The sequence below is a fragment of the Rhamphochromis longiceps genome, linkage group LG9, assembly GCF_057381845.1.
Source record: "Rhamphochromis longiceps isolate RC_006_pf linkage group LG9, R_longiceps_female_GT1.1, whole genome shotgun sequence".
Classification (NCBI taxonomy): domain Eukaryota; kingdom Metazoa; phylum Chordata; class Actinopteri; order Cichliformes; family Cichlidae; genus Rhamphochromis; species Rhamphochromis longiceps.
The window spans coordinates 19549591-19577120 of record NC_140565.1 but is presented as its reverse complement, the minus strand read 5'-3'; the positions used below and the strand labels follow the sequence as shown (position 1 = coordinate 19577120).

General features: G+C 41.2%; 1 protein-coding gene across 2 annotated transcripts in view; it reads left to right on the top strand.

Moving 5' to 3' along the window:
- Window positions 1-27530, top strand: part of lg9h8orf34 (linkage group 9 C8orf34 homolog) — a 73128-nt gene that overhangs the window by 8768 nt on the left and 36830 nt on the right. For both annotated transcript variants that reach the window (XM_085418651.1, XM_085418652.1), the window contains exons 2-7: window positions 5709-5853; window positions 6150-6281; window positions 8189-8308; window positions 8548-8576; window positions 9421-9584; window positions 13558-13724. In XM_085418651.1, coding sequence (XP_085274777.1) covers window positions 5709-5853; window positions 6150-6281; window positions 8189-8308; window positions 8548-8576; window positions 9421-9584; window positions 13558-13724 — 757 coding nt within the window. The remainder of the gene's footprint in view (window positions 1-5708; window positions 5854-6149; window positions 6282-8188; window positions 8309-8547; window positions 8577-9420; window positions 9585-13557; window positions 13725-27530) is intronic.

Below are 27530 nucleotides of genomic sequence, written 5' to 3'. Positions count from 1 at the left end.
CTGTTTGTCCATTACCTTTCCAGCTCAGCTTTAATGTAAATGATGGCGGAAACAATCCACAGTGCTCATTCTGTGTCTTCCCAACTTTAGCTCTAACTAGTATTAGTTGTCCCAAATTGTATTGTGCTACACAGTATGTTATTTTGAAGAGGATAATCTACACACTGTTGACGTAGAGCTGGCTCGTGGATGAGATCCTTGAGTGATGGCGATAAAAAAGTGGCAAAATTGGGACGATACTTAAAGAACAGCAGTTCTTTGAGTGAAAATGGCGTGTTGATGCCAGAGATCAGCCAAAAATGGCCAGACTGGTTCGAGGTGATAGGAAAGCAACAGAGAAGACCATCTCTGAATGAAACAGATGGGCTACAGCAGCAGAGGTCCACACTGTGTCAAAAAACTGACACAAGAGCTCACCAAAACTTTTGAACAATAGAAGATTCTGCTGCAGCATTCAGCTGATAGAAGCTTGTCTAACCAAAATCAAAGCACGAGTCCATCCTGGCTTTTCTTACGAGTTTAGGCACATGGTGGTGTAATAGTGTGGGCAATATGGGGCAAAGTGTCCCTAATAAAGTGTTCAGTGAGCGTAGTAAATAAAATTCAGTTTTTCTGATTTTTCAAATGCTAGGTAGTCTTGTGACTGTGTGAAGTTGATGTGTAGTTAAAAAGATATACAAAAGATACCCAAGAAGTTTGCAAAGAAGAGCTTTGTGAAGAAAAAGTGTTTCTCATATAGAACACAAAATACATTGAATGCAGTGATAGTCATAGCAAGGCCTCTGTGCGTTTCGTTTTCTATTTTAATTACTTGATTGCTGTGCAGCAGAAAGATCGTCATGTAGGTTTTGAAAAGGTTAAGTCACGTATAAATGTTGTGAATAAATCTGTTCCTGTGGAACACAGCAAGCACCACAGATAATTACCAAAAAGATGATAAGCAAATTAGCATTTACACGCTTATTTTATTGTTATTAATCCAACAGTATCGGAAACCATACGGAAATAAATAGAGGGTGATAATAATTGCTCTCCCTAGTTGCAGAAGTGCAGAAGTGACAGAGAACAGTAAATGGCACAAATTAAACTGCAGGAGAAACAAATGCGAATGGAAAGGGGAAAGATGTGATACTGGAAGATGTTTGATTGAAAATTGCTTTGGCAAATTTTGTCAATCCAACAGCGCCCTACAGTGAAACCGGTCAAACATAATCAGCAAATACTCCGCAAGGACAAAGCAAGTGAAGGGTGCATATCAGCGAGGAAGACGAGAGCAGTTTTATCTGCTGGTGCCAGTCTGGCCAGGTGACATTGCCTCTCCTGTAGTCTCCTCTTCCACATGATCTCTTCTGCTCTTGCCTTCCTGCTTATTCAGGGTTTGGATGTCTTCCACCAGCACATCTCTTGCTCTCCCTCTGCGTGTCTTCACCTACGTTGGCTCTGAACTATAAAGACACTCACATGTCACCTTAAGTCACCTGTGATATGACTTTGCATTGACATATTTTATTAACAGAAAGAATAAGTAAATCATTGGCAGCCATTGGCCTCTTCTATAGGTGACAGGGACAGGAAGCCCTCCAGGGAGTATTGGAGGAGCTGTTTCTGCAAGTCTGGAACATGCTGAAGGTGACACTGATTTTATTCAAGCAAGCCTGAAATAAAATGTGTAAATGTGCTCTATACTGCTGAAATCCTCTTATGTCTACCCTCATACTTGCAATACAGACACACTGCGCTTGTCTCAGTAGATATGTGAATAGATATACTTCCTCTTTGGAACACAGACATCACAGAAAGCCGACTCATGCAGAGTAAGTGTTGTGTGCTGCAGGCTCAGTGTCTCCTTGCATCCATAAATCCATAGCTCAAATAGTCCACCAGGAGTCTACAATGGCTGAGGAGGAAATTCATCAGCTCACAGGTTGACAAAAAAGAACTAAAGCTTAGGCAAAGTCGCTTAAATCACAGAGCTTGTGAAGCAGCGTTGGCTCTGTCGGTATCTGGTGTTTTGTTTTTTTTACTTCAGCCTTTTTTATTCTTGTCCGTGTTCTTTGTGATTCCGTCTTTGATTTGCACAAGAGAAATCATTATCCAAGTGTCCAAGGTAACAAATGGAAATGAACCCCTTGGGACTGGCAAAATTTATTATACTGCAACCGACACTTGAACCGCGTGGATACTCTGTGTCACCAGAGTTTGAAGATTTGTCCTTACCCACCACCCTGGTAGAGTTCTCTCTTCCTGTCCTCTTTCAATGCCACCGTCAAAACTGTCTCAGCCTGCTATTCATGCACGACCTCCAGAACTTTCTCTTTGCCCTCGTCTCTTATTTTCGACTTCTTTCCACTTTTAATTCAGGGAGTTTGTTTAAGTTGTGGGGTATCAGGCATCAGTGAGCGTATCATGACTGCTATTGTCCCCGGAGAGAGTCCTCGAGAGCTTCCAAGGACATGGGTGTCTCTTGGCTGGCTGACAGCTTGTCAATTACTGTGACCGAACGAAACTGCCTGGGGCACGCAGATATCCCGCCAAACGACGCATCTGCACAGATACAAACTGAGACTCCACTGTCTCAGTTGCTTCCGCCACCTGTTGGGCTGCTTGGAGATCACCGCTTCACAGACCGAAACTCTCGGGCACTCTTTAAATCTCTCTCACACATATAAAACCATACGTTAAGGACGATGTTCTGCTGGTGCAAGTAAGTCCAAACCAAATAGTATTAAAGTCAGCTTGCACCGAAAAATGTTGACCCAAATTTGAGTCTACATCTTATTGTGGTTCCTGTCGAAGGAAATGTGATTACCCGTCTAACAGCATGTGCTTATCAAAACAAGACTGGTGTTATTTAAAGCAGCTCATTACCATAGAACGTGAAAGTGTCAGACACGGTTACTTTGCTCCGCTGCATACGTGAGCAATGCAAATGCTTGCATATCCACCGTGCAGATTTAGTGGGATCTGCTGCTTACAGTGTGAGGTTTTGCCTTATTACAATTGTCATTGTAGATGGTAAAGGACGAAGAGGTGCTTTAGCTCATTAAACAGCCATGTGTCATGCTGGAAGCAGAACACTCTGTAGTGCGTGCAATCAATACATGTTGACACAAGAGTGCTGTACAGTACAGACGTGTGCAGAATGCACATGTAGCTGCAAGCTATGGGATCTTTTCTTTCTTTGCATCATCGCTTCCTTCTCTTGTCTGTGCATCCCTGTGAACGCACATCCCACTAAGAACCGTCTTCCCTTTACCCCTTTCCTGCAAAAAGAAATGAACACTTGGGGCACTTAACAGAGTTCTCATCATTTGCTTCCAAATTACAACCTTCAGTAATAGACCTCCTGTTGGTAAGTTAGTTAAATTACCCACAGGAACTACTAAGCAGTAATTACAACTTTTGCCTTGTGCCACTTTTAGAGGTTTTAAACTGTTAGACTATGGTGAGGAGCGCTGCTTTGCTAAACTCTCGGTGCGCTATTCTCTCATGTGGTGCTACTCCTGCAAACAGTGGCGTGAGTTGCCTGTGTTGTTAGGCCTTTACAGAGAGACATTTCAGCATGCGCCCTGTTTATCCATTCACATGCTGTTTCCTGTCAGAGCTGCTGTAGACACTGGGGCAGAGCAGGAATGTCCCCCTGACCAATTACCTGATTAGCTTTCTGAGCACACATAGTGCAGCCAAGACTAGCCAGCTGTAATACACACACAGGCAGGCTCTCTTTATCCTGTCTCTACCTCTTAAAAAAACAACAACACGCACATATGCAAATAAACTCATATTGGCAAATGCATACCAGCCATCAAAGCGTAGGAAAATACAATTCTGCTAGGTAAGCAACTCTACAGTGTATCCTATCACAAATACTTAAACACACACATACACACAGACGCACTCATTTTATCCATACATTACTGCCAATTCACTGCAGTCCACTAATGGCTTCTCTGCTTCACTGCAGTAGTCATCCTGAAGTCAGCCTGAGCTCTGCTCTGAATGGCTTAAACTGGTCAAACAGAGTTCGTTCTCATACCGTATCGCAGCGGCACACACAAATATACTGACAGGAGCAGACATATGCTCATTTCACTGCACCCATCATATTCAAAGGGACTGCTATTCCCTATAGCTGTGATATAAGAGTTTCGCTCTGTGGTTTTCTGTAGGTGAAGAAAAATAAAACCCACTTCTGCGCTTGCATTTGTATCGTAGCTAGTGTATTAAGAAGTGTTTTGGGCAGTGTTAATATTTTTCTGTTGTTGTGTTTTTTGTCAGTGTGTGTGTACAAGGAGGGAATGTGTCGTAAACGGGTAGGACGTGATTAGTTTGAACATGATCGTTCGTTTGAAGCAGTTCCCATCATGCGTTTGAAGGATTTGAAATTAGCATGCAGAGTGAGATATGGCCTCCACCCTCAGCACCTGTTACTGTGACTCCCACCAGTGTGTTTTTCTCTCTTTTTTTTCTGAGGTACACTTCTTCATTTTCTGCTGCTTTTTTCTCAAAATGTCCTTATTCAAAAATGTGAGTTTATCCTTATGCTTACATGTAATATCTGGGCGCTCTTTCTACATGAACAACCATCCGCGGAAGTCTTGTGCACGCCACTTGTGTCCGTGTGGTTTCCATTTTTAACTTAAGCTGTGAGTAAATAATTGTTTCGGTGTCAAACTGATTGGAAGAGCCTGCAGTGCACCAAGTCAGGAGCACAACTAGGAGTTGTGCACTTTTTGTGACATTCACAGGGTTGTGCACCTTATATTTGTCAGACTGCCAATGCCAAGTTCCTCTCTAAGTGTCAAAACTATCTAGGCATGGGTGATATATTGAATTTTATAACTGGCTGCCATCATCATATCCGTGGAGCTTTGTGCAGCACTGAGTCAGGTCTCCGTGGCGCTATATTCGCTAGTCATACTTTAAAAATTTATATTAGTCTGTGTACCATTGTCAAATGCAGCTCAAAAAGAAAGGAAGGGGCCACCTTCTCATACTTATCAGAGATTACAAATATATACTGAGTTATTGGCAGACTAATAAGTCAGTAAAATGAAATCTAACCCTCAAAATACCTTGAAAAGTCCCATATGTCACTGTGGGCCTGCTGAAAGTGTATTATACACAATACTAACACAACGATTGCTCAACACCTTCTCAACTGTGCAAATGCACGTGGTCAGAATAACACTTTCAGGCTGCAAACTTTGGAAAATCACCAGATGTGATGCTGGAGAAAAACTTGCGCCTTCATTTTGCTTTCTCTGGTATTCTAGAGCATTTTTTAAAAATTGCCCTTCATATTTCAAATGTTACTCAGCGAAAAGGCTGCTGAAGAACACCCTTGATTCCTGCAGTGTTTATTTACTTGTATACTTATTTGCCTCATCTGATTTTTAACAAGCTTGCAGACATGTTTTACTAATAGACACGGAAGGGAACTGCTCCATGTCTGTAAGGAAAAACTAGTACCATCTTTTATTATTTAAAGACTGTGATACCGGGCTTGGTATAAATCTCCACTTGCTGGACGCGCACACTTGCTTTGAGTGATTTCAACTCCAAAAAACTCCTGGGATGCTTCTAGGGATTGATTGTGTTTCTCAGCATCAGCATGGCCGATACTCCGCTTGCTCGGACCTTCTCTCTCACTCTTGTTGCAGTGCCACTTTTGCTCTAATGGCTCTCTGCTTTGCCCTCTTCTCTAGGAGTTGATGACCAAATTGATAACTGAGACTCCAGACCATCCAATCCCTTTTCTCATTGATCACCTGCAGACCAAGCAAGACAGCCCTGGCAAGCTACACAGAGCTTTCTCAGGTTCTGCTGCACTTTGGGCACAGAGCTCCCCAGGTTGGTGCACACACACATGCAAACACATTATACATATGCTGCATGTCCCCTGCCTTTCTCTCGGACCTGGACGAACAAAACTCCCTGTCTACCCCGCAAAAAAAAAAAAAAAAGAGTTTAATATATTTGCCCTTGATTCATTTTAGCAAAAATGTCTCCTGTGCTTTGCTGTCATTTATGGTTGCGGTAGACACACACAAGAAGAACAAAGTATTTGCCTTTGCACATAGTACCCCCAGTTCATGATAAATAGTCCTATGATATGCTGAACATAAATTCAGACTCTTTCCTGACAGAAAACAAAAACACTCGGAGGGATTACATCAACTATGAAAAGCCGTGGCAAATTCACCCAAAGAAGCCAAAAAAATCAAAGAGCGACCTTGCTGTTTCAAGTATCTCTCCACCTTCACCAGAATCCAAATCCCGTAAGTTTAATTTTTATTTAATCTTTACTTCTTAAATTTTTTCCTGGTTGTGTTACTTACACATGCACACCCGGACACACATAATCCATTTTTAAATGTGAAGCAGCACTGTTTTGATACCTGTTGATATCGGTTGTTTCCCAATTACACGCTCCATTGACTTTAATCTCCATTTTAAATTTGATATAATTATGTCTAATTAAAGTTAGTCACACTGTATAGTCCAGTGTCCTCCTTCCAGCCTTTCAGAGCCCTGCAGACGAGTTCATTATTAAGGACCACCTATTATAGCCTACACTTACAGCCGTGCACTTCTACGCACTCTAAAGAGGGATTCTTCACAGACTTCTTGGGTTCATGCAGAATATATGAAAATGATTTTCCTGGGTTAATTTTAGCTGTGGTGTTAGAATGAAGTATGGCAATTGAGGCAATAAGAATAGGTCAAATGGGTATCAAGCGGCGCCACAGACTTCTTCAATAATGTAACGCTGTGCTCTGTCATTGCCAGACCAAGTCTATTTTAGACTATGTTAGGAGCATTGCTCACAGTCAAGAGGATGAGGGTGTCACGAGAACCTCGTGAAGTCCATAAAAGAGGACGAGTGAACGGGAGAACTGTGCATCAGCATCGAGGTTTGGTGTGTTAGCAGCATTCCTGTTGCCCCCTTCAGAGGAAGAAGCTTTCAAAGCTAGATTTAACGTCAAATCACATTAAAAATACATGCATAGGTGTTTTGGCATGCACAGCTTATGAAAAATTGAAATCAAAAGAACTGTCTCTCATCATTATTGCACAGTTTGTATGCAGGAAGCCGGCACAACAGCTGTCAAAAACATACTAAAGGTCCACTCACACGCTGAACAAAATGAATCCCTCTTCCTTTTCTGTGCACTGTTTGGCAAAGGGTTTGGCCTCACTTGTGCCTGACTGATAGTTTAATGGGCAGATCCAAAGAGAATTGAATTCTTAACCCCTAATCTAAGCTATTAAGATGCAGCGTAGCCCTTTGCTGGGGCAGCACCATCACACAGAGCCACGCATAGGAGAGAATGACACTCGTTGCCGGAAGTAATGATTCCCCCCCCCCCCCCCCCCCCTCTCATGTCTGTATTTGGCAGACGAATTTGCTGTGTGTTTACAGTTGTTAGAATGCCAAGCAGCTTAGTCAGAGCGAACAAGTGCAGGGGAAGGCAGATTGTAGCTGCAGCGCTGACAAATATTCGCCCTCGAGTTTATTTGTGGGGAAACAGACCACTCACTTTCTGCACCTGTCAGGACATATTAGTTTCATTCAAACATGCATCAAGTTTAATCCAAATTCCTCTCTATAGTTTTCAGTGTGTTTTCAGAGACTGAAGGCTGGTAGATAACCGGCACATTTTTGGCACGTCTTCACTGTTACTTGATGTTGATTTTCCGTCCAGCTGTGTTTGAGCATAAGAACGTTTGATATGGATGAACGAGTAATCCGTCCTCTAAAAAACAATATTGCTCCTTGCATGTCTGAGTGAGACCGCCAAAAGCTTTGGAGCGCTGCTAGGGGACGCGAGCAGGACATCAGTAACATATGTGGGTCATTTCCTGCTCCTGTTTGAGTTATTTTGTTAATCAAAGAGACTGACAGACACTGTCCCCTGGCCTCAGTCCAGTCAGCTCTCTGCCTCTGGAAGCCACTCTGTGACTTTTCTGCCAAAGTTTCCATTTCACTTCATCCTGCAGTAATTCACAAAGTCGTGTTTGGGCAAATAGAAAGTCAAGCAGGGGTGTTTGCAGATTGTAGTATGGTTATTTGGACATTTCATAGGGTCAGTTCTCATCCATTTCATAATACTCACACAAAGTGGATCTGCAATGCTTTCGGATGCGCTGACGTAAATTGCATGTTTGCTTCTGTGATGTCCAGTGCCTCGGTCAATCGAGTACCCGCCCTGGGACTGGAGGGAGAGCAGGGACTTTGATGAGCTCAACCACATTTTGCAGGAGAGCAAGAAGCTCGGCAAGGCCCTGGAGAGCCTGTCGCGCAGTGAGTGGCTGCAACTCAGCAGAATGCATGCTTACATCATACTCAGCAGCGTTTAATACATCTTAACATATAGAACTAAAGTCTAGACCTTTCTGTAAATGTCACTGTTAATCCCGAGAAGGAACCGGATAGAGCAGCTTATCTTACAGGCTCACCACTAAGCTTAGAAGCAGCCTAAGCTGGGATGTAAAACCGTATTAGATGCTTCTGTGCTTTAAACCATTTTCTTCTTTCCTCAGGCATCGCCATCTCTGATGAGCTTGACCAGGTAGATATTAACTAGCCGGGAAAATAAAACACTCCTATATTGACACTAGTTTGGTCTTCCTCTCATCACCCCTGCTGAATTACTCATGCTACATCAAATAAACTTTCACTTGCTCAACAGAGCAGCACAGACATCATCTTTTTCTGATGATGAACTGCTATCTCAAGGGATTGATATTCGAGAGTGATACTTCAGTAAAGCATGTCCTCCATCTCCCTCTCCCTTGCCCCTTCGTTGTGGATCTTACTCGCAAAGCTTTGTCTGCGCTCTGCCTTTGTCCTCGCCTGGCCCAAATTCCCTCCCGGCACAATAGTGCAGCGGCTGCTCAGGTTGGAGATGCACAGATCGATTTTGAAAATGTTGGCTCTGAGAAATACAGCATATGTTTTGACAGGGAATTTACTTTTTGCTCAGCGCACCATGTCCAACATCCTTGGCTTATAGTCCAGAGATTTTCCCTCTTTTCTGTGGAACAGAACAGGGAATGAATACTAAATACCTGCTGAGATCGTGCAGAGACAATAGAATTCCTTCTGGATTTTGTGAAAGATGAGGATAAGTATTTTTGCTTTTTGCACACTGAATCGTGCAAATGTGTACAGAGGCTGCTTGGGAGGCAGATATCAGACAACACTCTACTCTTTTTCTGAACTTTATTATTTAAAAAAAACTCCATTATTATTATAATTGAGGGTTTCTTTTTGAATTAAAAGTACACAGTGTTAAGATAGAGATTCATAGCAGTTCTCTGACTCCTCTCACCTCTACCTCTGCTTCTTTTCATTTTAATCTTTCCCTTTCTGTCTGCTACTTCCTGCTGTTTTAATATGCATTTCTGTTTTAGAACTTGGTGGGATATAACGCAGTTCTGCGCCCTCGGGTGGTGGGGGAGTGGGTTGGTCGGGACGAAGATGACGCAGACCCGCTGGCTGCGGAAATGCTGCACCCTCCCGTCCCTCGGTCTAAAACTGAAGTATGTTGGAGTGGAGACAGCAGCCCTGCTGGGAGGTTAGTGATTGGGAATATAGTATATTTGTGACGTCATCTATATGAGTGTATGTGTGCGTCTGAGTCACTTAATGCAAAAAGTTTAAAACTTCAGAAACTTCACAAAGCTCTTGTTGGCTCTTTAAATAGGAGGAGGTAGACTTCTAACTCTGGCTGCCTGAGGAATGCCCATCTGAATGGGTTTGATAATCCCATTTCAAAGGCGCGATCAAACATGCTTGCCATGATACTGCTTCAACCCAATTTCAAATTAAAGCTAACCTCATTTCTGTGTCCTCAAGGCCAAGAAATTTTCTGCTTGTTATTTTAAAAATGGCCCGTTTATGACAGTATAACTGTGTCGTGCGTTGCATTATCAAATCATTTGTCATCTTTAAAAAAACCCTTTAAGTTCCAAGTCAAGTGGACTTGGTTGTTAGATGAGGCTATTGCCCTGTGTGTGTGTGTGTGTGTGTGTGTGTGTGTGTGTGTGTGTGTGTGTGTGTGTGTGTGTGTGTGTGTGTGTGTGTGTGTGTGTCCACTCATGCGTATGTTTTTCTATCTGGTGGGGACTTTTACCTAACTGCTCACTCATCCATAAGGACTTTTGTCACTAAGGGGACACAAATTATGGTCCCAACAGAACCGGATATATGTGTTTGTGTAAATGAGATGTTATGTATTTTCCTATGAGGAGTGTGACAAACTTGTGGTGCTGTGTGAAAGCCACGGAGAGATGTGTCACTGTGGGGACAAATATTCTGCTTCTGGGAATGCATTATGCCAACAAATTACCCCCCACATGGATAAGACAAGGGCTGCGCATGTGTGTTAGTGCGCACACACAAGTGCATGCATGTGCTTCTGATATGACAAATTAAAGGAGGAATGGATATAAAACCATAAATCATGTTCAGGCCTGAGCTGACATACACACAGTGTTAATCTCATTAGGTTACTGTATGGGTGGATTATAGGGAGAAATCACTTAGTTTAAACCCTGAGCTGGGAGATAGGGATGTGTGTGTGGGCTCACTGATGAGCTCTGCTCTGTGTGCGTGCGTGTAAGTGAGATGTTTTGTATTTACCTATTAAGACTGTGAGAAACGCGAGCCGCTGTTTGTTTGGGATGGTGTCGTGTCCCAATATAATCACAGCCTCTTCTCTCATTAACTACAGGAGTACCTGGCTCATCACATAGATCATTTATATCAACTCTTAATTGCATTTACTGGGAACTTGCTCCCTTATCACATTCTGTTTGGGGATCCACATCACTTTCAGTTACTCCAAGCAGTTTTCTGACCCAGCCTAGTGTCATGTTTCTATTAAAAGTCATAATACTAAATGACATAAAATTTCGTGGCTAGAGATTTTTAAATCCACTGGTTAGGTTTATAATTAGAGAAGCTAAAAATGACCACTGATGTAATGGAAAGCTGGCAAAGACTAGCAGTGCCCTCGCTTAAAATCCCATGTGAACTTTAATGGGGCGTCCCTTCATGGTGCTCATAGGCGTTCAGTTTCTTCTTCTTTTGGCTGCTTCCTTTAGGAGTCAGCGGTTCATATGACTTCATCTCCCCCACCCTGCTCTTCTGTCACACCAACCCTCTGCATGTCCCCCATCACGACATCCATGAACCTCCTCTGTGGTCTTCTTTTTCCATGCTCACCGCTCTCTAACCTCTCCAACGTTGTCTGCTCAACCTCCCAAAGAGCTGTCCTTCTGATATACTCATTTGTACTCCTGTCCATCCGAGACACTCCCAATGAAAATTTTAACATTTTCAACTAAGCTCTGCCAAAAAAATAAATTAAAACTTCTATCGGCAATCTGAAAGCACATATATTTTTATTTCTTCCTCATGCATTTGACCTTTTTCGTCTATGCAGTCCATCTTCCTCCTCTGACTTTTGCAAGTTTACTTGCTTTCACTTACAAACTTTTGCTTCTGTCCCTCATTCCAGCCCACCTGTCATTTATGACCATAAGAGATAGTGACAGGTTGTGTCCATTCTCTGTATGATGGGCTGCAGTTTCCAGAGGGATAAGTGCAAAGTGCACTTGGGAAATCAAGAACGAACTGTGGCCAAAGTTTATTCAAGGAGTTCCGGTGGAGCGAGGCTTCCACATTTAACGTATAGCAGGAACACAAGTTTTTTTCTGTTAACAAAAATATAAAGACATTCGCTTCTATGGGTTCTGATTACTTATTGGTCACTCAGACAGGAAGAGAGAGTGCCGTAAAGCTGCATTTTTTGTCATATTTATTGTGTTTAATGTTTTGGCTCCTGTGGTGAAAAAGAATTGCTGACTCTGGGACAGCTACAGGGAGGCACAGTGGGCCTGAGATTTTCATATTAGATGTGGGCCCATTATACAACACATAAAAGTAATAACACTGTCTCCACACAAGCTAGCCGAGCAGCCTCTCTCTTTTTTTGTTTACTTCTATTTTTCACAATTATTACTTTTATGCTTTGTTTGCTGTTCTCATCTTAGATTCTCGCCGCAATGTTGGAAAGTTTAGCCTCAGGTTAAACCTGACTGTTTGCAATCACAGCGAAATGGTCCAACTTTTTTTTGTTTTTTTCTTCATCCAAAGACAAAAGCTGTAAAAAACACCCCATACCAACCACACTACTCGTATTAGCAGATACTATTAGCATAAATACCACACGGAGGGTATGAAGAAATATCTTTTGACCCTTTCACATTAGCTGTAAATAGAAGTCATTAAACTGAGATTAGCATCAAATTAATTCTCTTCCACCCCTATAATCCACGCCCTCGGCCACTGGGATATGAAAATTAATTTCGCCAATATAGAGGTAAGAGGAAGCCAGCCTTCAGTGTGGTATGTGTATCTCTTAACTGTAAAGGAAAATGAAGACGCTGTTGTGTGTGGGAACAGAAATATGAAGAAAAGCATTCTTTTTTTTTCATATAGTTATTATTTTAATTGAATACAGTCTCAGAACTGTGATCCTCTTTCCACAAATGTTGACGTATGGATGGCTTTATCGTGATTTCCATGGATAAATCCGTGGCAATCAGCGCGTAATGTTTATAAATTACCATGTGGGAAATGTTAGCGTACGCCTTTATGATAAAACAAATAGTGGAGGCTGAAGACAATGTTGAAATGTAAACAGAAGCCAGACGTGCTGGAACAAAGCAGTAATACTATTGGCTATTATATAAGAAGAAATAATATTAGAAATATAGTATTCAGATTTTATAAATATTTAACGATCCTTTAAAAAAAGATATATCTTTTCCATTCTTGAATATTTAAAAGATTCAAGCAGTAAGTAACTCGTTTGGATTTGATCATTGGCTCCCCCGTTGGGTAAAAACTGCAGGGGGTGCTTTCAACACCTACATGCTTATAAATCCTGAGCTTAGATTCCCTTTTCAACCTGACATCCTCTAAACGCCTAATGGTTTGTGGGTAGTGTTTAACTGTTGCTCACCTCAGAGCAATTATCTTGTCTTATCTACTTCCTGCTACCCAGGTACAGCAAGGTGCACTACACCTACATGACACTTCATATAACTGTACTCTGTTTTGTCTGTGCCAGCCATGGAATGAATACCAAGTGCAATGATTGGTGAAACACCTTTTTAAGTATAGTCATGCATGTGCATAGCACTGGGGCAGATGCATTATTTTGTTTTTGCTAGGAAGCTCGAGTCTGCTTAGATACAACTCTAACAGATTAGGATGAGAGTATGTAATTACTGTCGGAACACTGTTATTATAAAACCCGTTATTTTTCTCCATGTGTTTCCCAGAAACTCAAAGCATATTATTGCAGAAGATAATAGCTTCAGATTCATGACCTATTCAACTTTAAAATGCTTTACAGAAGTGAGCAACAATGTAATTACTTGCTAATAAGTATTTAATTGTGATTCAGTTTGTATGAGGGTTGAAAAATATTACTTTATGCTATTTTTCTTGCTAAGACTTTTTTATTTCACCTTTAGCCTGAAGATGGAAGCGAAGAGCAAAGGGCTAAAGGAGCAGCAGCATCATCATAAGAAGCTTCTGGCTGCCATGCTGTCCCAGGACTCCTTTGATTCAGTCCACAGCCCCACCCCCTCTGTTGTGGAAGAGGAGATCGAGGACGAGGATGATGCCATGGAGCTTCTGGGTAATCTCACAGCCCGATACGACTTACATACAAAGTCACAAGTTACAAATCTGTGAAAAATTTGTTGTGTAATAGAGCAGAGTGAACGGTTTTCCGAGGCAGATGCAGTCCATTAGTTTTTCCAGTGTAAAACTACCATTGATCCTACTGCTGATTATGAGTCTGCATGTATGAGTGTTTTTATGTGATGCATTTGGCAAACCTCTGAACTGCGATTTCAGATAACACTAAAATGAAGTCTGCAGATGGAACTACACATTTTTCACTATATATTTTTTTAGGCTATGTGGAATAAAAAAATATGCATATTGTGTATTTTTGCACAACTGGAAGAAACACCTCGTAGCACAACTAAAAAAATACTTTACTTTGAAGGCTTATGGCATGTTCAGTTGATGTTGTGCCTCCTGCTTTTTTTTAGGTGGGAAAAAAGGGAAATTGGTTCTTTTACAGCACTACTATTACTGCAGCTGCTTTCTTTGGCCACCTGCATACAGTCAAATTCACTGTGTTCTGACACATTTTCTATGAGTTGTGGGGAAAAAATGTTGCTAAAAGTGGGAAGGTGGTTAATGGCAAACATGGATGGATTATCATGGCCATGAGCCCTGTACACAAATTTCCCACAAGCCACCTACCTACTCATGCAAAGAGCATGCACTACATCTGCCCTTCCTAAGCACACACAGTTTGGATGCACAATATCAAGGCATGTGTGTTACTTGGAATTTGTGTTTGGTGAATTAAAAATAATAAATGCCTGAACATCCATAATGTGAATGACCCGTTCCACCACATCCCAAAAGTGCTCCATTGGACTGAGATCTGGTGACTGTGGAGGCCTTTTGAGTACACTGAATTCAATGAGAATCTAAGTTGAGCCATTAAAAAAAGAGTTGGACATGGTCTGTAACAATACTCAGGTGGGCTTTGGCATTTAAGCGATGCTCAGCTGGTACTAAGGAGCCCAAATTGTGCCAAGAAAATATCCTCCATATCATTAAACCACAAGCAGCAGCCTGAAGTTCATCTAAGGCAGGATGGATCCATGCTTTCATCATCCTTTACAGCAGATTCTGACCCTACCATCTAAATGTTGCAGCAGAAATTGACTCTCATCAACCAGGCAATGGTTTTCTAATCTTCTATTTCCAGTTTAGCGAGTTTGTGTGGACTGTAACCTCATTTTGACCGAAGTGGCACCTAGTGTGGTCTCGGCTTTGTTGTAGCCTGTCTGGTTCATGGTTTCATGTGTTGTGCGTTCAGAGATGCTCTTTCACATGCCTTGGTTGTAAACCAAGTTATGGTTATTTGAGTTACTCTTGCCTTCCAGTCAGCTCAAAGCAGTCTTGCTATTCCCCTCTTACATCGTGCATCAACAAGACCCAGAGAACTGCTGTTCACTGGATAATTTCTCTTTTCTCTTATGGTTGCAGAGATTCTGTTGCCCTAAAGTTAACTAAAGATGTAAAAATGTACATTTTCTTCAACATGTAACAGGGTTGACTTGAACTGATGGAAAGCATTGTATATACGCACACCTGCAGAGGCATGCGTTGTGTATGCAGTGGAATTTGGTTTGATTTGCACTAGGGCTGAACGATTATGGAAAATAATCTAATTGCGATTTTTTGCCCCAATATTGCGATTGCGATGCGATATGCGATTATTTTTTAAGGTCTTTGTCTTCTGTATTATTAAACAAAGACAAGCAATACATCATATAGTATGGCCAATACTATATTACATTAATTTTAAACTGTTCTTTCCTGGAAGACAGACCTCTGTTATGATGACATGAGGTGATGCATGAATTGATGACTGACATTTTTATTTAACTTCTTCAATCACAACAGTATATTTGAACATACACAATAGTTTATTTTTAGCTTACAAACATCTGAGCATAAAGTGCTGACAAGGAACCCTGGTGTAAACATTAAAATGAAAGTCAGTACAATGTGCAGATTGCAGAAATATACATAAAAAAAATCAGTGGCTTTACCACACTCAGTTTTTCGACATCTGTGAACTACTAGACAGTCATTCAATTAAAAAATAATATTAAATAAATAAAACTAATAAATAAAAAATACACACATCTTACTGATCTCTGCAGTCAGTAACATTACACATAAAGTGCAAACATAATAGCAATTGTATAAACACACACACAAACACGCCTTTAAAATTTAAAGGCGTGAAATTGGACGGTCTAGTTCTGATTAGCGTCACCGCTGTCTCGGTGGAGTTTAATAAACTCGGCCGTCTGCTTCTTGCTATCTAAAATATAACCAGACACTGGTGTAAATTCTCGACTGTCTCATAATTCTGTTTAATAAGTTTTCTGTTTGACGTTTAGTCAGCTGTGTGAAAACCAAGGAGGAACCCACCCGGGGGATTAATAAAGTTTTATTTTATCTAATCTAATAACTTTAATCTCAGCCAAACCGATTTACTCACGAACAAACAAAACACTGAAAAAAGCCCAACAATAACATTTTTAGGTTGTCTAAGTGACTTATATATTACGTTTAACCCGAGCAGCGAAACTCCGCGGTGATCTGAAAATGATGTGCCGGGAGTTGTGCCGTTCTCGGCCGCATCAGTAACCCTCGAGCTCCCGGCTAGCTGTCGAGCTGGTGGGTAGCAGACGCCTCTGAAAACGTCGAAGCACTTTTGCAAATATGGGATATCTTGATAAACCGAGCAGATATTTGATGTTTACACAACTACTTTCTCGCCTGAAAATATGTTAAAAGTTTATTTTGTGACCCAGAAAGATTAGTATGAGTAATTTTAAAACTTAGTAGCGGCCGCCATTGCTGGAAACTGGAGTTTGGCTGGGCCGCGCTATGAATTCTGGGATATGGTAGTAATTTGGACAGCCTTCGGCGCGTCGCTGTGACGTAATCGGTCTACAAATGCGGCCTCAGGAGGATGCAGCCCATGAATTTGGACATGTCCAGAGTATAATCGCAGCCTTTGCGGTTAGAAAATTGCACTTGATCATGTCGCGATATTATCGCAAATGCGATATATCGTTCAGCCCTAATTTGCACTAAAGAGCACTTTAGTAGCTGTTAAAGGAATCTGCTCTTCCTGTTTGCACTGGAATGCCAGATGTTTTCAGCTAGCGAGTCTTGTTGTTCTCTCTGACAAGCGTAGAATCGCAAAGTGGCTCATTTGATTTACTTCGCCTGTGTCAGGAGTGCATGTGTGTGTTTACGTTCCTCCACGCCAGTTCTGCCACCATGACTTGAGATGGATGAGTGTCAGTGGAAAGAACACCTGATGTAAAGTTTAATTCAGTGGAGGCTCTGAGAGCTTGTCATTCTGTACGTGCAGATGCAGGATGTAATGCCTCTTTCTAAACTGAATGTGTTGTCTGAATATTTTTTGTGGTGAAGCATTCCCTCTGCTACCGTCTGTCACTTGTTCCTCGCAGTTTGTCTGTGTGTTGTAGTAATGTTTATCTGCGTGGTGATTCTCTTGAGTAAAGTACCTTATGGTCACACTTGTAGATTTAAAGCATCACATACACCGTTTATGTCATTCAAATCTGAATCGCGACAGTTCTGTGTTACAGCTAATACTACAAAAAATTTTCATAGCTAACAAATGATTGTCAAGCAGTACTTCTTTGAGGAACGGCAACCTGCAGTGCAGTCTTTTTATTTCCTTGTGACAAACATGGTTTCTAGTAATAGTGCTTCAGTCTCTCTTCGGTCTCCTTAGAGCTGTTGCTCTGTGGTGACACACACATCTACGCAAGTCTGTGCTCTCCACGCTCCTGTCACAGCAGTGAGACACTTCTGCTTGTTAGCAGGATCCGTTCACCAGGGTCATTCAGAGGGTCTCATTTCTTTTTCACTGCGTGTCAGCGATTCCCGCGCGGTTACACAGACTGAAGCTGCGACATTTTAGGTGTTCGGTTTCAAAGCTGGGCATTTTATCAAATTAATTGCTCTTTTAATGTAATGTTTCGTCACGGCAACCGTGACGCTGTCGCCTCACTGCAGGAGGGTCCTGGGCTTGAATTGGCTTTTGTGAGTCTGCTAATATATAAAAGAAATCTTTAGAAAATATTATTTAAACACAAAGTTTTTCTTTTCTTTTGTGTTGCAAAAAATTTCCAATCAGCTGAACAACGTTGTCAGTATAGTTTTAATACCGTTTGCTTTTAATGATTATTAGATATTTAGAATCAAAATACTTGTCATATATGGTATCTTTCCTTCACTCAAAAACACTTTCTTTGCCCTCATAACATGACATGACATAATATTTGTTTTAATAAAATGCAACAGAAAAATAAAAATATTTGTCTGGTCCAGTAATTAATCAAGAAAAATATGCTTGATATAAACTGAACGATACCAACCAAGTAAATTTCTCATAGATATTACAGTATAATTATGTAACAAAATTAGATGGAAACTGTATATGTTTTAGGCATACTTGTTCCTTTTGTGTCTTTCTGAGTGTTTTCAGGCAATAGCTCCTATATTAAATGAGGCAGGACTCTGCATGCTCAGGTAGAAGCTTCAAAGGTGCGTAACAAAAGCACAAAATTAAGCTGCTTAATTTTGAATTAAGCACCTTAATTTTGTGCCCAAATGTGACGGACTGGTTCTGATATAACACTTTTTTGCCCTATTTGAGCATTCAAGGTAATTTCTGCCACAGTGGTCATTTACCCATTCACATATATATGTTTTCTTTATTCTATGCGTACGTGTTTTTAACCTAACATCCACAAATTTACAGTCTAATACAGGGGTGGCCAACTCCAGGCCTCGAGAGCAGGTGTCCTGCAGGTTTTAGATAACACCCTGGCTCAACAGACCTGAATCAAATGATTAGTTCATTACCAGCCTCTGGAGAACTTCAAGAAATGTTGAGGAGGTAATTCAGCCATTTAAATCAGCTCTGATGGATCAAGGACACATCTAAAACGTACAGGACACCGGCTCTCGAGGCCTGGAGTTGGCCACCCCTGGTCTAATAGATACATTAGGGGCAACTCAGGGTTCAGTATCTTGCTTAATCATACTCTACAGGAGTTTGGAATCAGACCACCGACCTCCCGAGTTGCAGACAACCCATTCTTCCTCGTGAGCTACATCTGGAGCACAGTGGAAAGTGAAAAGAAAATCTGAAAGAAAAACGCCCTCACATGGTAGCTGATCCTTCGTCTGGTGTATGACAGTCTTGTGCTAGAGAAAATGGGTCTTCTTGCAAAGTAATTATGAATGCAGTTTGGTTTGGGAACACCATTTTTAGAAGGCAGGGTTCAACAGACATGACCCAGGAGAGTAGTAATAAATATAACCAGAAAGCAGGATGCTGATGGTCTGTGATGACCCCTCACAGGCTCTGTGGCTTGACACTTTGGTCTATGGCAGTAATTCAAAGAAACGAATGCATTTCTGATCCTCTGTCGAGGCCTGGTCACGTAGCTCTCCAGAGACCGCCGCCTCTGAGTTGACTGCCTCACTACTGTAAAGTTGATTAAAGGTGATGCTAACACGTATCATGTGGTGCCTTGGTGGACTTTGTGAAACGAAGGACCCTCGTGAGGATTTTTTGGGCCTCAACTAGAAAGAAGGTCTTGGCAAAAACTCTGTAGCTATGACCAAACGCATGCCAGGATGACTGATGATCCTTGGCAGGGCTGGTGAGCTTGTGATAGTATATTGATCCCTAAAGGAGATATTCATCTTTTTTCCCTGCTGCTGTCCACAAGGGTAAAACATGTGGTCATCTGTTCAGAGCTGCTCCACAAGCCGATAGGGATTTGGAAACATGTTCAAGGACTTCACAGCTGAGAGGTGCTTGCTGTCAGATAAGTTGAATCGCTGGAATTAAGTGCTCTCTCAAATTTGATGACACAGCAAAAGCTGCTGTAACTTAACCTTGTACAGTAATGGGTTATTACATAAAATACCTTTGTTTTTGTTCATTTTTATAAACATGCAACATTATCTTCTCATTTCTCTTGATTCTGCTTCACCAAACAATAAGCTGTTGACTGGTGCGCAGTGTTAAAGGCCTCTCACATGCAGCAATGCAACTGCTTCAGGAATAGAAATTGTTGGGTGCTATGTGTTTAAGCATTAGGTCAGTCTGACCTCTAGTGGCTAAATGCTTGAATTACAGTTGCTGTGTCTAAAGTTTATTAAGAGCATTGTCCCAGATGAGTGCATTGATGAGTGCAAATGATTTGAATTTAGGTAACCTGACAGAAAATTGTCTATAGACTTTAATAACTTTTTAAACCTTTTTTGCACATTACCTTTATTTACCATGTGACGCTAATACATCCTATGTTAGGTCCACATGCACATCGGAGCCTCACCATGTTGTCAGGCAGATCGGCCATTGTTATCTCGCCTGGTAACTTGCAGTTTATGCATACAAATGAAAGCAAATGTATAGATGAGAAATAAACACTTGTGATGTTGCTGGGAGCGATCGTGTTTAGTGTGTGCCAAAGTTTCTGGGGAATGAAGAGAGGGAGGTTCGGGGAACAATGTAAATGTAAAACATACTGCAGATTTTCCACTGGGAGGCAGGAAAGGAGCACTGCTTTGTCCTACTGTGGAACAAGTACAACTTCTGCAAGAGTGTGATAAAAATGGACTTAGAGGTTACAACAGTTAGTTGCAGTTGCAACTTCTCTGCATTTTTATAGTAGGAAAGAGGTTTTTGCAAACTGGATGTTTTTCTTTTCTTTTTTCTTTTTTTCCTCTAGTACCTGGATAAGGAGCTTATGAGAAAATAATAGGATCGCCTTGGAATGGCTTACAGTACTGCTAGCCAAGGTTTTCCCGATGTAATACAATTATAAAAAACCAAATACGCGTGACTCGAGTTTGATTTGTTTTGTTCACATTGTTCCAAAAGGAGAAAATAAAATCAGCTTAGAGGTTGCAGTCTTGTTGATTCTCTGGTAGTTCTCAGGGATGACACTGTGTTTTCCCAGTTGTTTTCATTAGTTCTGCGCTTAATATTCACCACAGTCCAAACCATATTTAAAATGAATATGACTCACATGTTATTGTGTAACCATGGAAAATGTCAAAATTCTAGCTTTTGCTAGGCAGTGGAACCGCAGCAATATAGTGAACCCAAGCAAGAAACAAGCTGAGTTCAGTGTGTGGGGAGAAACACCCTGTTTTTTGGCCTTGCAGTGTTATTTTATGGTAAGTTAATGAGACGCGTTAGCCAGTTCCCCGCTGTAAGGTTACTGTTGTTGTCATCCGTGGTGGAAGTATTCCATTTCAGGGGGCAAGCTGATTGAATTCTCAAATTCCATTTTTATTAATATGTGCAGAGAATATGTTTGATTTACATGAACTCAGGCGATGAAAAACAAACTTTATTGTAGAAAAAAAAGGGAAAAAAACATTTTCAATAGGACGTATTGTGTATTTAACTCTGCAGCAACATAAAGTCTAAAATACTTTATACTTAAAAGACTGTAAGGCTGTTTGGGCCAGAATGCATTTCACACACATACACACTTCCATTGTTGCAAAGGGTAACTGAGCCTCCAGTGTAAAAAAAATACTAATATATGACATATCATCAGACCACCCCTTCACGAGCCAGCAGACCCTTTCAGTATGTGAACCCGCTCTGGCGTGAATCCTGAAACGGGAGAGGAGAAGAGTAGCTTTACCTGCGCTCGCCGAGTTACAGCGACACTGAAGATTTGACGTTGACAAGATGAGCGCATGATAAAGCTCTGTCTGATCTTTGATACACATAGACTTAAGCGCAGACTGGTGGATGAGATACAATAGCTGTGTGTGGCTCTTTTGTTGGTGTTACAGCTTCCTTTCATGAAGTGCTGCCTGCAGTACAATAGCTCAGTGTTTTGTAGAAAATAAAATAGGTGTGGAAAAGTGAGCAATGTTTTTCATTATCTCGACTTTCTTCCTGAAATTTAAGGGCTGATAGCAGTTAGTTGAAACATGCACAGATTCAACAAGGTGCTGGAAATATTTTGGTTCATATTGACATGATAGCATACAGTTGTTGCCGATTTGTTGGCTACACATACAGGATGTGACTTTCCCATTCCACTACATCCCAGAGGTGACTGGATCTGACAGGATCTGGTGACCATGGAGGCGATTTGAGTACAGTGAACTCGTTGTCCTGTTTCTTTGAAGCACTTTGACATGATTTGAACTTTGTGACATGGTGTCTTATCCTGCTGAAATAAGCAGTTAGTCTGTGGTGTTTAACTGATGCACAGTCACTAATGAGTGAAATGTGTGCTACAATATCCCCAGCATCATTACACCACCACCACTAGCTTGAACCATCGACCGGCGGGATGGATCCATGCTTTCATGTTGTTTACACCAAATTCTGAATTTTGCAGCAGAACTCTCACTAAGCTAGACGACATCTTTCCACTCTTCTATTCTCCAATTTTGGTGAGCCTTGTGAGTCGTAGGAGTTGCACCCGGTGTGGGCCTCTGTAGCCCATCTGCTTCAACGTTTGACGTTTTGTCCTTTAAGAGATGCTCTTCTGCGTACATTTGTTTAATAAGTGACTTGAAGCAGCATTCTGAGTCACTTAAATCACCTTTAGCCCTCATTCTGATCTTCAGTTTAAACTTCAGCAGGTTGCCTTGACCCTGTCTACATGCCTAAATGTATTGAGTATATATTGATTACATTTTTGTGTCAAAAAGAAGGTGAACAGGGGTACATAATAAAATGGCCAGTGAATGAATGCTAGCATGGCCAGAGCAACAGTTTTTTTTGTATGTTTTATCCTGGAAAAAACAAACCAGTTTTTATTTTATTTATTTTATTCTGGTAGTCTAAATTTGTACATTGTATGTATGCAAAATTAACATTGGTGTGCATTAAAAAAAAGTATTTTCTTTGTATAAGTACACTACTTTTAGTTACTTTCTATGATTTTTAAAGATCACCGTTAATATCATCCTACCTATGTTAATACAAGTTGCTGTACTAGAAGGACTGCTGTGTTGACTGAGGTCAGTTAAGATTTCCAGTTTCCTGATACCATCAGGAAAGACCTCCTGCAACGCACACCACATGCAGACACACTTTAATCACCGCCATTTGTTATGTTGATTGAAAATTTCAGGACCCCAAGAGGCAAGACGCACACACTGAAGTTAGCAATGATTAAAAGTAGCTTGTTGTGAATAGTCAGGTAATTGGAGTGGATGGATCTTTGAAGATGGAGCGTGCAGCCCTGAGGGGAAAACTGAGTTGTCAGGTGGGCAGACAGAGGACTGATGGCAGACGGAGAGCGAGCTGAGGCTGAATTCTCTTGTAGAAAACGACTTGTGAACTGGAACAGATATACAAGATGGGGATGAACTTATAAAAACAGTCATACACAATCACTGGCGAATAGTCCGGGACGAAGGTGTCGTGCATAAAACTCACAAACTGAAGGACAACAAGAGAGACTGTAAATAAACAGGAGACATAAAAAGTAAGAGAACAAAGAGGAAACAGAGAAAGAGGAGGAGGTACAGCCGGTTCATGATACCATTGCTTCCCTCATCTTTGCCCAAACAACTAAAGACACAACAGTTGCCCTGGACACGATGTAAACCAACAAAAACAAAGCTGTATCATCGCGGTGCTTCGAGAGGAGGAGGTAAATGAGATCATATATGTCAGTAGCATAAGCTGCTGAAACAGTAAATCTTTCGCTTGGACGCTTGAAAGGACTGTGCTCACCTCTGAAGGTTTTGCTGGCCTGATGGCGAAAAGAATGTCCCCATTAAAAGCGTAACTGCGCCCAATTTGATGCCTGTAAAAGTCTCCACAGTGCAGATGGATACGTTAATCGAGGGGCAAATTGCTGCGGTATTATGGTGGTATTACTGGAAGCAATTACCAATAGGCAAGTAGACTGTTGCGATTATGCTATAAATCTAGAGGTAGTCATTACGCAGAGCATAGCCTAATAACAGCCAGCGTACGTACCTCCTGTGTGCATAAGCGCCTTAGATGAGCAGATTATTCGAATGGAAACGAGCTGAACTGATACAGTGAAGCTGTATTGTGACTACTGTTGCTAGACGGGGCCAAAAGATGATAGATAGGTGCGCAAGTATGTAATCTGTAGAAAGCGTTGTTATCTAGACTGGCAGATAAAGCAGTTGTGTGAATAGATCCATTGTGTTAGTAGAGGCAACCTGCTAAACACGCCAGCGTTTTCTGGCTCGTGCTGAGAAGAAGTTTACCTGATAGAGTTATAGACTTGATGACACTGTGCAGTAATTATTAGAGTGTTAATATTTTAATGACTGAATACAACTGTGTCTGTGCATTTCTTGGTGAAGTTATTTAAAACTATGTTGCTGTATCTATGGAGTTATCAAAAACAAGCAGTGATCTCCAAAAGGAGCTTTCAGCTCAAATGAATGTATTGCTTGTATGGTGCTACCTACCACATTATTCCATCACTCATCTTTGATATTTTAATAGCTGTTTCTCAGTAATTTCTCCTATTTGCTTCTTGCCTAGGCACACTTCTCTCTGAGTGATTAACGTCATTGTTTTGAGCTGTAGATGGCAACCTTGCTCTTGGCAGACAGATGTTTCCATGTATTTTTATTATGTAGTACATGTGAAATGCTTTCTTGACGATCAAGTCCTGTTAATTTTGAAATATGTGTAATAAAACACCAATAAAGAGTCTTTATCCCAGTATAATGACTGGGATCGTAATCCATCAATACATCAAGCTTGGCCGTGTGTACGCTGACGTCCTAATCTCGGCGATATTTGCGGTTAGAAAGCGAGTTAAAAGGAGGTTTGCACCAGGTCTGTGATGAGACTTTCCACAGGCCTCACTGAGCTGTGATGTTACCCCGCTCATGTGTGTCCCCCATCTGATTCTGATCAGGGTTTTTACTGCTGCGCTCTGAGCTGCGAGGGCTTGGAGCCTAACAGGCGTATTTTTAGGCCAGGAGAGGAGGGGGTCGTGGGGGAGAGGGTGCTATTGAAAGCTGAGACATAATTATAAAATGTAAGATGGAATATTGTTTTTATTACAAAGCCAAACAAATGTGTCTTTGTCGCGAATCACATCAAAGGTGTCTGTGTGACGACTAACCACTGAGTGGAGGCATGGTGCTTGAGGTTTAATGAAACACAAATGCTGGCTGTGTGTGTGTGTGTGTGTGTGTGTGAGGCCAGCAAAAGTGTGGGGTCTGCAAGTGTCACTGTATGTGTTGCCGTGCGCCTTTTTTATCTGTAAGTTTGAGTATGTTGCTCACACATGTGCGTCCCCGTCTGTGAGTAAGCGCAGCTTTTCAACTGCGCACCGTAAGGAGCGAGGCATGTGTCACATAGACTATTAATTAGAGCCCAGTGTTTTGTGGTTACCTGTCACCACTGCTCATGAAAGAATGGAAAATTCAATTATTTCACATCGATGAGACCCAATAATTCACAGCACTTGATGAAACGCCATGGATTCTATGTGGGAGATGGAGCGTGTGTGTGCCTTCCCTCCATGTGTGAGGTTGAGCTGATTCCACCCATTACATCTGTCAGCGCATCATCTGAGAAGGTGTATATTATGTTATTTGTGAAGCTAGTGTGCTAATTATGACTTCAGCTCTTTTTTTAGCCTAGGAAGAGTAGGAAAGAGACAGCCAGTCCGTCGCTATCCAAACAACATGAAATTACATGGAAACTTAGAGATAGACAAGTTCTCTTTATCTGCGTGCTTTGCTCGTCTCCTTTCCTTCCCTACTGTAGCGCAAGTGAGTGATTGCGGCACGGAATTCCTGAGCGCTTGGGCCTTTTGTTGGGATTGCATCGCTTGAATAGTTTCCGTTCCTCTCCCACCATACTCCACCCCAGTGTAGATCCATTTTATTTATCTGCCGTGTCATCGTCAGACGAGGGGGGAGAGCACGCATGGCTGCCCTGGTGCCTGGGGAGTGAAAATGTGACAGGGCTGACAAACAGGCGAGTGTGGACAGACGTTTGTTGTGTCTAGACTGAGGCCCATGAGGCTGTCCTGGTCTTTGGGTAAACTAGTCTCACAGGAGGCACATTGTAAACTTATCATAGTGTTATTGTGCGGGATACATGCTGGGCTCTGCTGTGAACGTGGGGAGTACCCATGTCTTTTACACAACACAAGAAAATAACATTTACACACACATAATGTACTATTCTTTTGATCTTCAGCTTGAAGTTGGGTATTAACTTAAGAAAAGTTAAAGAAGTATAGCTTGTGTGATGTGTAATAATCATAGACTGTATGTCAAAGATGGACACAACCACTATGATGTCACCAGTTGAGTAATTTGTTACACTAATTGTTACGTTGAACTGAAACACATTGTCACATAATTACCAGTTAGCAATATAAACTTACAGGTCCACACACTAATAGAAATCCCTAATTGTAATGAAGACACAGATGGGATGTTTTAGTTTTTATGTATGAACACAAAACTGACAGCACAAAGCAAATCCTTGGCTAGCTTCTTGTTAGACTGCTGTCTGTGCAGACAGACAGTTTTGTTAGCAGTATAATGCAGTTGTTTCACCATCATGATCTTGTCCTTCTGTGCAATAAAAATAAAAGTAAAAAATAAATAAAAATAAAAGTAATATCTGTCTGTGGTGGAATGTCTCCATTCCTCAAAAGCTATAGATCACTCCACCATTTTCCTCCTCCCAGCACAAAAACTGAAATCAGTAATGAAAGTCTACAGGAAGAAAAAAGAACCTTAATCTAATGTAATGCAAGTAATGAAATACTTGTAATGTACTTTCTGAATTTAGTACAGTAACGCATTACATTGTTATTTTAAAAATTCAATTGTTATTTTGTCATTTAAAACAAAACTTGTTGACCTTAATTTGGTTTAAAATGCTAAGTTATCAGCTAACGCTAGCAAGCTAGGTTAGCAAGCTGCATCCATAGACTGAAGGGGTGTGGTGCACAGACATGGAAACAGGATAATTAGCGCTAATTAACAGTCTAATGAAGTACTATAATTCCAACATGTTGGGCATGCTGTAATGCACAGCAAGCATATTATTTTTCAGATAATTGCATTAAAAATGCTCCAGAAGGTGCCAACAAAACAAACACAGCTGCGAGTCCTCTGTTCAGTTACTCTAATTAGCGGAGGTGAAGCCTATGGGTTACTGGTGCTTTTCTGCTTGGAGTTTGCATGTTCTTTGTGTGCCTGTTAGGGCTTCTACCACATACTCCAGCTTCCTCCCAGAGTCCTAAGACATGTATGGTGTTAGTTTAAATGATTCTATATTGGTCGTGCAGTAGATGTGAGTGTGAGAGCGAATACAATAGACTGGCAGCCTGTCCAGAGTGTACCCCTCCTCTCATCCTAAGACAGCTGGGAAAGGATCCAGCTTCTTTGCATAATTGCTTTAGAAGATAGATGGATGGATGCGTCTTTAAAAAAGTCACCCATTGTATGAGTGTTGTAAACAATTAAATCATTTGTAGACGATAAAGTAAATTTTCTATTCTGGCTGTAAAAATGTTACAGCCTCATGTGGCCATTAGAGGAACTGCAGTTTTTGGCACTTTTGTTGGCTTGATGATAATTCATTCAGTGTCACTTGAATTTCTGTGTTAACAGTATAGGTGGTATATGTAACACTTTTTTTTTATTTGTGTGTAGAACAGCTGTTACCGTTAAATACAACTTTAAATGTTTTCATATATATTGTTTCCAGACATATGCTATTTTTTTTTTGTCCCAACACAAAAAGTCCTTTTGCAAATTAAATATTAAT